Consider the following 12,223-nt stretch of genomic DNA (forward strand, 5'->3'; position numbering starts at 1 on the left):
TTCAGTCCCAATCCCTTGACTTCCCTTTGCATTGTGCATGTGGAAATGCTCTTACTTTCACTATTAAACATAGCCCTGAGTTCTACTGTTGTTTTTCTTCGAATTGATTTCACCAAATGTTTAAGAGATCACCAATCACAATCATTCAGTATTTTTTTCCGGCCACATTTCTTCCTCGAATACGATGGGTCCCCACTATCCTTCAAGTTTTTAATAATGCGTTGGACATTTCTTAACCCAATTTTAGTAGTTTCTGCAATCTCCTTAGATGTTTTCTCTGCTTGATGCATGCCAATGATTTGACCCTTCTCAAACAGACTAACATCTTTTCCACGACCACGAGATGTGTCTTTCGACATGATTGTTTAAGAAATGAGAAGCAACTCATTGCACCAGTTGGGGTTAAATAACTTATTGCCAGCTGAAAGATAATCGCCCATGCAGTAATTATCCAATAGGAGGCTTATAACTATTTGCTTAGTTAAATCCAGGTGGCGACTTTATTTTGGACAGGCAGTTTATATATATAATTTTATGGGAAAAAGAGTCAGTAAAACTTACAAAATTTTGTATTCAAAATTTAAATGTAAATCTCAGCTCTTTCTGAGCTCAGTTGTCCAAGTGGACTGTCTTATCAGTGACTGACAGCATCCCTCTTTATTTGTGTTTAGATAGATAGCTGTCAGCAGGGGCATAGCTAGGGCTACTTTCACACTGGCGTTTTGGCTTTCCGTTTCTGAGATCCATTCAGGGCTCTCACAAGCGGTCCAAAACAGATCAGTTTTGCCCTAATGCATTCTGAATGGAAAAGGATCCGCTCAGAATGCATCAGTTTGCCTCCGTTCCGTCTCCATTCTGTTTTGGAGGTGGACACCAAAACGTTGCTTGCAGCGTTCTGGTGTCCGTCTGACGAAACTGAGCCAAACGGATTCGTTCTGACACACAATGTAAGTCAATAGGGACGGATCCGTTTTCTATGACACAATCTGGCACAATAGAACACGGATCCGTCCTCCATTGACTTTCAATGGTGTTGAAGACGGATCCGTCTTGGCTATGTTTAAGATAATTCAAAGGGATCTGTTCTGAACGGATCCGTCTGTGCAGATCCATGACGGGTCTGCACCAAATGCGTGTGAAAGTAACCTAAAGGTTCATGGGCCCTGGTGCAAGAGTCGCCAGGGGACAGGGAAGCACATAGCCATCGTGTTGCCTGAGGCAAAAATTGAAAGCCTGCCCCCCCCATGCCAAATTCTTGACCTAACCCCTTCCCTCCAGCCAGAGATGTAACTTGACTAGCATGCACTTTCTATAATACCGGTGTCTTCTTATGTGGCACAAGGGTCTTTGGGCTTCTGGACCCAGTAGCGACTGTTACCTCTGCACCCCCTATGGCTATGCCCATGGCTGTCAGTCAATGATAAGACAACCTACATCACTAAGGCTAGTTTCACACTAACACTAGTCATCTACAGCAGGCTGTTCCGGCAGAGAACAGCATACCTCCCAACTTGTGAAAATTGCAAAGAGGGACAATAGGTGCGGCGCACATTGCGGCAGTTTTCTTCATACTTGGCCGCGCCTCTAACTGATTCAGCAGTAGCTAGGGATGGGTTAGGTGAGTGTAAGTTCCTTTATTTTTTTACAGCATGTGGAGCCCCTGGGACAATTATTTTCTTGCGCTTCAATATCCATTTAAATATTAGCATATAAATCATCGAATTATAGATATTTTAAGGTCCAAATTGCACTAAATAATGAAGTTATGGTCTAATATACAGGTAGAAACCATACAGACACTTTAATAAGGAGCAATTTAGTAAATGTATTAATGCACATCTATGCATTAATTCCCCAGGTCAGAAAGAGGGACATTTACGGATCAAAGAGGGACATAGGGACTTGGGTCAAAAGAGGAACTGTCCCTCCAAAAGAGGGACACTTGGGATGTATGGAACAGCCTACCGGAGATGTTTGGATCCAGCATTGCCAGATGGTAACTGATACCCTCCAGCCCCATTAACTATAATGGAATACGGCAGTAACCCGGCAAACATGCTGAGAATCAGCCAGATTTCCACCGGTCCCCATTATACTGTAGTTAATGGGGTTGGACAGCGATGCAGTAGCTTCTGGCAATGCTGGAATGCATAGAGATCCGGCAGGCTGTTCCCTAATAGCACTAGCGTAAAACTAGCATAAGTAAAACCACTCATATGACTCCTGAGCTCAGAAGGAGATAGAAATGTATAAATTACAGGTTTTGTAGAATCATTTTCCAGAAAACTATATCAAATCTGCTGGGCTCCTCCTGCTCTATAACATCCTGCTGCATTTTCATTTTCATGTTGAAAGATTCCCTTTAAGGAGTGGTTGAGCGGACAGGCATAGTCCGAAGTTACACAAGGCAGTTACAATTTCAGCAATCGTCCTAAGCATCTGAATGAGACTTCTTAAAAAAGCAGGTGCTTGATGCCAGAACAGCTCTCTTCAGATCAGTGGAACTGATTTTGTCACCAAAATTTCTACAATAAATATGCCACGTATGAATATACCCAAATATCTACAAGCACCTGAGATGTAAATCCAGGACTGGTTAATTAGGGTATGGCCAAGTCAGGTTTCTGCATGTAGTTTTGGAAGCCAAAAGAGTGGACCGTAAAATGAGAGAAAGTATGAAGGACAGATACGACTTCTCTTTTTTGAATTCACTCCTGGTTTTGGCTTCCAAAACAGCATCAAGAAACCTGACCGTGTGGCCATACCCTTAGTGTTATTTGTCCTATTGGGATTGTTAAAGAAATTATACAGCTTTTCTGAAAGTGGGTATTATAAAGGACTTTATGTTTCCATTCCTCTGTGTGCGCAATAGAAAATGGCGACAGCTTACAGCTGAAAAACAAGAATTAAGCTGAAAGACAATGTTAGCATCTGTGTGTGTTAAGATAAGCGTGTGTGCGTGCTAATAACAGTAATGAGCGAGCATGCTCAGCCGAATACCTGTTCGGCTCGAGCATCGCTATGCTCGGCAGATCCGTGTGCTCGGCCGAATAATTTGGGTGCTCGAATACAATTTAATACAATGGAAGTCAATGGGAGAAAACCAGGCAACCCCTGTTTGGAAGAGAAGAGGGTGTCTGGTTCATAAAAAAGGTTAGAAATTGATAGAAACCCCATCAAAAAGGTTTGACAACAGCATTAAGAGGATAGCTGGATGCATCTTAGACTCCGAAAAGCAATGGAGCGGGGCGCAGCCGTAGCGAAATGCGGCTTGACTTTGGTGGAAGGTTGTGGCACATGGGGTTAATTTTAGGATAGTGTGGGGTTGTGGGGGAGGAGTTTTGGGGAGGTGGAGCGGTAGATTCTCGCCAGGTACTTAAGGATGGAGGGGAAGAGTTTTAGGTTAGTCCGGAAAGTGTAGAGAAGTGTCCCACCCACCCTCCCGTAATTGATGTTTTTGGTGTGTTCGTTAAATTGCTCTTGTCGTAGGAAGCAGGTAGAAGAAGGATCCTGGGAGGCAAAACTTGGATAGGTGCATGGCTCCATCTCTTGCGGCGTGCATCTAGGACGTTGTGGTGAATGGAAAGCTGGGGGTTCCTGTTTGGGCTAATAGCCTGGCAGGGGTTTAATTTCCAGGAGTTAGTGCCCTTGGGTCGGTGAGTGCGGCCGAGGGTAAAGTTGGATTAGACCTGGATCGTAAGAGGAGGTTCGCGAGGGGCAAACATGGATTTCCTTCTAGGATCCCTTCACGTTTTTGAAAAGTTACATGTTGTGGATTAATGTTTTGATTAATATTGGACTAGTTTACAATGTTAATAGGTATATGTTCAATACATGGTCAATTTTATTATTGTTAAACTTAAGCTACGGCCTTTTTACACCAAGTCATGTGGTCGAGTTTTTATTTGTTAAGGGGGGTTGAGGGATACAGAGAGCCAGAAGATCTTCCATCCTAGGAAGTCATATTATGTATGACATACAGTGGATTTAAAAAGTCTACACACCCCTGTTAAAATGTCAGGTTTCTGTGATTTAAATAAATGAGACAAAGATAAATCATTTCAGAACTTTTTCCACCTTTAATGTGACCTATAAACAAACTGAAATCTTTTAGGTGGAGGGAAGTGTCACGGCCACGGTTTTGGCCGTGACTCCTTGGGAGCCGCAAACAGTTGCCCACGGTTTGGGTTGTTGTTTCAACCGCAGCTTGAGGCTTGATGTTGTTTGCCTCAAGTGCGGTTGCCGCGGACAACAGGTATGTGTGCGGTCCCTTTGGAGTTTGTGTGCGTGTATGTATGCACTGTCGTTTGTCTGTGTGCACTCTGTGTAGTGTGTGGTGTGCACGGACACCTTTCCTGCACTGTGGTTGCCCGTGGCAACGTTTGTCGTTGTGTACATGTGGTGGCAGTGTCCCGGCCTTGGGGCTGACTCCCAGGACACGGTTGCCCCCCATGTCGTTGCCTGCGGCAACAACCACAGTGTGTTTGTTGTGTTGGACAATGTTCCTTTAAGTTGGTGTTTTCCCTTTCCTGTGGTGCTGGAAGGGTTAATTCCCTTCCCAGTGTGTGTGTGACTCACTGGGTGTGTCTGACTGCTGGGTGTGGCTTCTCTATGCTGATAGACTCTTACCCAAAAAGACTGAATGCTGAAATAAAATCAAAAGGTGCGTCAACGTATTAGTTTAAGGGTGTGCACCCTTATTATTTTATTTTAATATTTTTTCTTCCCTCTACCTAAAAGATTTCTGTTTGTTTTTCAATTGAGGTGTACAGTTTATAGGTCACATTAAAAGTGGAAAAAGTTCTGAAATTTTTTTTTGTGTCTCATTTTTTTAGATCACAGAAACCTGACATTTCAACAGGGGTGTGTGTAGACTTTTTATATCCACTGTACAATAGACAACCACACAAAGGCTATATGCCAACAGCCAGGTATGTACAAGCCATTCATCTACCCAGTGGCGTAGCTATAGGGGTCGCAGCGGTCGCAATTGCGACCGGGCCCCTAAGTCAGGGGGGCCCACGGGGCCCCCCAGGAGATAATGAGTAAAGCCCTTGTGCGCTGCAGGCGGCGCCGGCCCTAACTTGCCTGGGGGTTAGAATATACAGGGCCACGCGGCTCACAGCAGTATATTTATAAACTAATCAGTAACTACTTTAAGTTTAATCATTGCTCATTGCTGAGCTCTTTACTTGGATTATTTGTATATCTTACTTTGTCTTAGCTTTGTCTTAGTGTACAAGGCTGCTATTGTAAGGTATGCTGGCTGTTATCTGTCTCATGGGTAGATGCAGGGGCGTAGCTAGAAATGCATGGCCCCCCCCCCCCCCGTGCCATCCACAGATCTCCCCCCTAAACAGTGCCATCATGGCACTGTTTAGGGGAGGGGGATCTGTGGATGGCACTGTTTAGGGGGGATCTGTGGATGGCACTGTTTAGGGGGGAGATCTGTGGATGGCACTGTTTAGGGGAGGGGGATCTGTGGATGGCACGAGGGGGGGGGGGGGCCTATGCATTTCTAGCTACGCCCCTGCATCTACCCATGAGACAGATAACAGCCAGCATACCTTACAATAGCAGCCTTGTACACTATGAGATATTCCAAACCAGCTCTTATCATACTGAGAACCAGTAAACCTCAAAGTTATTTTGCATTTGTTGGATGGCTTGGGTGGACCTTCACACCTAGATCAATATCATTAGGGCGACAAAAAGTTTTCTGATTGTCCTAACAATATTCAATTACCTTTCTATACAGTTTTGTCATGTAAAAACTCATTTGCATGAACATGGGCATATGGGAAAGTCATGCAAATAAGCAGAATCTGCCTTGTTTTTCAGCTGTCATAAGACTATGATAACCAATAGATGGCGCTATTGAGTTATGAATAACACCCTCTATTGGTTTTACATCTTATGACAAGACAAATATTCTTGTCAGAAGACTATGAAACCAATAGAGGGCGCTGTTCATAACTTAATAGCGCCCTCTATTGGTTTCATAGTCTCCAGACAAGAATATTCGACTGATTCTTATGACAAGCTTATTAGTGTATCCTTTTGTATGGAAAATTTGCGATTAGAATATTCGCAATTAGAACATTCGCGATCTACACTACGATGATATCTGACACTGGGAAAGTTGGGTAATAACTCAGTGATGAAATCTGACACTGGGAAAGCTGGGTAATAACTCAGGGGAAAGCTGGGTAATAACTCAGTGTAGATCGCGAGTTATTACCCAGCTTTCCCAGTCTCTGATTTTATCACTGAGTTATTACCCAGCTTTCCCAGTGTCAGATATCATCGTAGTGTACATCGCAAATATTCTAATCGCAAATTTTCCATGCAAAAGGTTACTCTAATAAGCTTGTCATAAGAATCAGTCTAATATTCTTGTCAGAAGACTGTGAAACCAATAGAGGGCGCTGTTCATAACTCAATAGCACCCTCTATTGGTTTTCATAGTCTTATGACAGCTGAAAAACAAGGCAGATTTTTGCATGTCTTTCCAATATGCCCATGTTTATACAAATTAGTTTTTACATGACAAAACTGTATAGAAAGGTTATTGAATATTATGTTAGGACAATCGGAAAACTTTTTGTCGCCCTGATGATATTGATCTAGGTGTGCAGGTCCACCCAAGCCATCCAACAGATGCAAAATAACTTTGAGGTTTACTGGTACTCAGTCAGATGAGAGCTGGTTTGGAATATCTCATAGTGCACAAGGCTGCTATTGTAAGATATGCTGACTAAGCCTGTCATCTGTCTCATGGATAGATTGATGGCTTGCACATACCTGGCTTTTGGTATACAGCCTTTGTGTGGTTTGTATGTTGTATATAATAGGAGTCTAAGATGCATCCAGCTATCCTCTTAATGTTATTTCCAAACCATTTTGATGGGGTTTCCATCAATTTCTAATCTTTTTTTAACCCTTTCATGACCAAGGGTCATTGATGCCCCAGTGTCCAGGTCAAAATTTACAAATCTGACATGCGTCACTTTATGTGGTAATTGCTTTGGAACACTTTTACTTATCCACGCCATTCTGAGATTGTTTTCTCGTGACACATTGTACTTCATGATAGTCATATATTTGAGTCAATATATTTCACCTTTATTTATGAAAAAATCCCAAATTTACCAAAAATTTGGAAAAATTCACAATTTTCCAAATTTCTATTTCTCTGCTTCTAAAACAGAAAGTCATACCTAATAAAATATTTATTACTTAACATTCCCCACATGTCTACTTTATGTTTGCATCATTTTGGAAATGTCATTTTATTTTTTTAGGACGTTAGAAGGCTTAGAAGTTTAGAAGCCATTCTTACAATTTTTAAGAAAATTTCCAAAACCCACTTTTTAAGGACCAGTTCAGGTCTGAAGTCCCTTTGTGGGGCTTACATAGTGGAAACCCCCATAAATGACCCCATTGTAGAAACTACACCCCTCAAGTTACTCAAAACTGATTTTAAAAACTTTGTTAACCCTATAGGCGTTCCACAAGAATTAAAGGAAAATGGAGATGAAATTTCTAAATTTCACTTTTTTGGCAGATTTTCCATTTTATAATTTTTTTTTCTTTAACACATTGAGAGTTAACAGCCAAACAAAACTCAATATTTATTACCCTGATTCCGCGGTTTACAGAAACACCCCACATGTGGTCGTAAACTGCTGTACGGGCACACGGCAGGGCGCAGAAGGAAAGGAAAGCCATACGGTTTTTGGAAGGTAGATTGTGCTGGATTGGTTTTCTGAACGCCATATGTTTTTTATTTTTGTGCCGATCGTCTTGTGCAGGGGCTCGTTTTTTGCAGAAAGTGTTGAGGTTTTTATTGGTACCATTTTTGGGTACATAGGATTTTTTGATCATTCATTATTACACTTTATGGGGCAAGGTGACCCAAAAATTGGCTGTTTTGGAACAATTTTCATTTATTTATTTTTACAGCGTTCATCTGAGGAGTTAGGTCATGTGATAGTTTTATAGAGAAGATCGTTACGGACGTGGCAATACCTAATATGTATACTTTTTCTTATTTATTTAAGTTTTACACAATAATAGCATTTTTGAAACCCCAAAAATGATGTTTTAGTGTCTTTATAGTCTGAGAGCCATAGCTTTTTTATTTTTTGGGCGATTGTCTTAAATAGGGTATCATTTTTTGCGGGACGAGGTGACGGTTTGATTGGTACTATTTTGGGGGTCATAAGCCTTTTTGATCGCTTGCTGTTGCACTTTTTGTGATGTAAGGTGACAAAAATAGCTTTTTGGGCACTGTTTTTTTAATTTTATTTTTATGGTGTTTATCGGACGGGGTCTATCATGTGATATATTTATAGAGATGGTCGTTACGGATGCGGTGACACCTAATATGTGTATTTTATTTTTTCATTTTTTTATAGGAAAAGGCAATTTTCTTTTTTCTAATTTTACATTTTTATTTATTTATTTTTACTTTTATTATTTTCACTTTTTTTTATCAGTTCCCTCTTGGATCTTGAAGATCCAGTGGGGCTGATAGTTGTACTATACTTTGCAATGCTCTTGCATTCCAAAGTATAGTACTTCCAGATTGCCTATAGGTGGCAGCACTGGACGCCTTTGCCATGGCAACCATCGGGTGCTGCAATCACAGCGCTGCAGCCCCGATGGTGGAGAGAGGGAGCTCCCTCCCTCTGTTAACCCCATGGATGCCGCAACCGCGGCATCTATAAGGGTTACAGGAGAGTGTCAGCATAGAGCTGACACTCTCTGCTGATGGCGGCGGCTCACTAATGGAGCCGCCGCCATCGCACACAGCAGGGATATCGGGGGGGGGGGGGGCAGCGCTGGAAAGGGGGGGGGTTCGGGAGGCTGCCCACAATATCGAGGAAGGTTGGGGCAGGAGGGGCGGCTAGAAAATTAATGCAGGGGGCGGACCGCATGCCATCAGCGCAGGAGAGGGGCACAGATCGTCGGGGCACAGATCGTCGGGGCACAGAGGGGCACTAAGGGCTTGGAGGGGCACAGATCGGGGGGGGGCATGAGGAACACTATCGGCTTTCAGGCTCTGTTCTGCAGAGCGCAGATCAGAGCCTGAAACCGGCATTTTAACACTGCCGCGATCCGGTTGGTTAGTCTGCACAGACTAACCAATCGGATCGATTGCCGGCAAGGGGCTACTCTGATTGGCCCCTTGCTGGCATTACTGGCCTGTATGCTGTCCGTGACAGCAGCAGGACAGGGGCAGAAGCTTTAATCCAAGCGTTTTGCAGCGCTTGGATTAAAGAGCTGGCTTGACGTCTATACACGTGGTAGCTGCACGGGGCATGTGCAGCTATCACGTATATATTCAGATTGCAGTCGTGAAAGGGTTAATGAACCAGACACCCTCTTCTCTTCCAAGCAGGGGTTGCCTGGTTCTCTCTCATTGGCTTCCATTATACTCAGGTGCTCGGCCGAGCACACGAATATAGCAATGTGTTCAGGCTGAACACCTGAATACTTGGTGCTCACTCATCACTACCAAATATGCATTCCTTGCTAAAAACACAGTCTTAGCTATTAACCTGATAGTGGAATATTAAGCCCACAGAATATTAACTAATCAATAGATGGATTCAGTTCTAACCAATTAGAAGTACTATATATGTACCAATCAGAAGCCATTATTGAAACATTTGTAAACCAATCATGTTTTACTTTGAAAGGTTACACCCTTTGAACTGTGTATAAATAATGGGACCAGGACACTCCCTCTTTGGGATCCTGGCAGAGTTTTGAACTATGTCATTTTCCTCCATCAACGTAATTCACCTGAACACGTGGCAACGATCATCACGTGACTGACCCTTGGTCCGCCACAACAGGATGGAGAATATCTACATGTATACATGTGTACCGTGGAGATATTGCAGCAATTTCCCCAAATTTACCTCCTTTTAAAGTACCACAAAAATCATATTCATCATTTTCTTCAGAACACATCACATGGCGTTTTTGTGAGACTGTCACAGATTCCTTCCAGATTTCCACTATAGAATATAAGTGGTCAATGTTCTTTCCTGTGACATAATAAAAATTCTATTACCACTTATTACTTCTTAAAGGGACTATTTGACCACCAAACGAAAATTAATTACCACTGGAAATGTGTGGAGCTCCATTCCACCACTGAGGGTCTCATCGCCGAAGCTTCTGGTCCCTGGCAAACCAAAAGTATGACATTCCACTCATGGTCAAATGCACTGCTGAAGTCATTGGCCACAGCATTGACCTTTCCCAGACTGGGACGTGACCACTGAGCCTCTGTAGTCTGCTGAGGAAAATGTCACCAATAAGGCCAGTAAATGGCTGTAGCAGTGATGTCACACTTCTAGCCCACCAGGGACCAGAAGCAGTAGGAATGGGAACCTCGGTGTTGGAATGGAGCCTCTTTAACCCCTTAAGGACTCAGCCCTATTTCACCTTAAGGACTTTTTGCAAATCTGACCAGGGTCTGATAACTTTAAAACGCTTTTACTTACCCAGGCTGTTCTGAGATTGTTTTTTCGTCACATATTGTACTTCATGACACTGCTAAAATTGGGTCAAAAAAGTTAATTTTTTTGCATAAAAAAATACCAAATTTACCAAAAATTTGGAAAAATTAGCAAATTTCAAAGTTTCAGTTTCTCTACTTCTGTAATACATAGTAATACCTCCAAAAATTGTGATGACTTTACATTCCCCATATGTCTACTTCATGTTTGTAACATTTTGGGAATGATATTTTATTTTTTGGGGATGTTACATAGCTTAGCAGTTTAGAAGCAAATTTCGAAATTTCTCAGAAATTTTCCAAATCACACTTTTTATGGACCAGTTCAGGTCTGAAGTCACTTTGTGAGGCTTACGTAATAGAAACCATCCAAAAATGACACCATTCTAGAAACTACACCCCTCAAGGTATTCAAAACTGATTTTACAAACTTTGTTAACCCTTTAGGTCTTCCACAAGACTTCATGGCAAATGGACATAAAATTTAAGAATTTAGATTTTTTGGAAAATTTTCCAATATAATCAATATTTTCCAGGAAAAAAGCAAGGGTTAACTGCCAAACAAAACTCAATATGGGTTGCCCTGATTCTGTAGTTTACAGAAACACCCCATATGTGGTCGTAAACTACTGTTTGGCCAAACGGGAGGACATAGAAGGAGGGGAACGCCATATGGTTTTTGCAAGGCAGATTTTGCATGACTTGTTTTGTTTATACCATGTCCCATTTCAAGCCCCCCGTTGCACCCCTAGAATAGAAATTTCAAAAAAGTGACTCCATCTAAGGCCTCTTTCACACTTGCGTTGTTGGGATCCGGCATGCACTTCCGTTGCCGGAGGTGCCTGCCGGATCCGTAACAACGCAAGTGTACTGAAAGCATTTGAAGACGGAACCGTCTTCCAAATGCTTTCAGTGTTACTATGGCACCCAGGACGCTATTAAAGTCCTGGTTGCCATAGTAGGAGCGGGGAGCGGGGGAGCAGTATACTTACAGTCCGTGCGGCTCCCGGGGCGCTCCAGAATGACGTCAGAGCGCCCCATGCGCATGGATGACGTGATCCATGTGATCACGTGATCCATGCGCTTGGGGCGCCCTGACGTCACTCTGGAGCGCCCGGGGAGCCGCACGGACGGTAAGTATGCTGCTCCCCTGCTCCCCGCTACACTTACCATGGCTGTCAGGACTTTAGCGTCCCGGCAGCCATGGTAACTATTCAGAAAAAGCTAAACGTCGGGTCCGGCAATGCGCCGAAACGACGTTTAGCTTAAGGCCGGATCCGGATCAATGCCTTTCAATGGGCATTGATCCCGGATCCGGCCTTGCGGCAAGTCTTCAGGATTTTTGGCCGGAGCAAAAAGCGCAGCATGCTGCGGTATTTTCTCCGGCCAAAAAACGTTCCGTACCGGAACTGAAGACATCCTGATGCATCCTGAACGGATTACTCTCCATTCAGAATGCATTAGGATAATCCTGATCAGTATTCTTCCGGCATAGAGTCCCGACGACGGAACTCTATGCCGGAAGACAATAACGCAAGTGTGAAAGAGCCCTAAGAAAGTACACCTCTCAAGTTATTCAAAACTGGGTTTACAAACTTTGTTAACCCTTTAGGTGTTCCACAAGAGTTAAGGCAGATGGAGAATAATCCGCATATATGGAGGACGAAAACAGTCCAAAACTATCCG

The 12,223-nt window shown here is 43.0% G+C and overlaps 1 protein-coding gene across 2 annotated transcripts in view; it reads right to left on the reverse strand.

Moving 5' to 3' along the window:
- The window catches only part of LY96 (lymphocyte antigen 96), a 52,726-nt gene that overhangs the window by 24,713 nt on the left and 15,790 nt on the right, over positions 1–12,223 (reverse strand). For both annotated transcript variants that reach the window (XM_040432251.1, XM_040432252.1), the window contains exon 3: positions 9,933–10,061. In XM_040432251.1, coding sequence (XP_040288185.1) covers positions 9,933–10,061 — 129 coding nt within the window. The remainder of the gene's footprint in view (positions 1–9,932; positions 10,062–12,223) is intronic.

The sequence above is a fragment of the Bufo bufo genome, chromosome 5 (assembly GCF_905171765.1).
Source record: "Bufo bufo chromosome 5, aBufBuf1.1, whole genome shotgun sequence".
Taxonomy (NCBI): domain Eukaryota; kingdom Metazoa; phylum Chordata; class Amphibia; order Anura; family Bufonidae; genus Bufo; species Bufo bufo.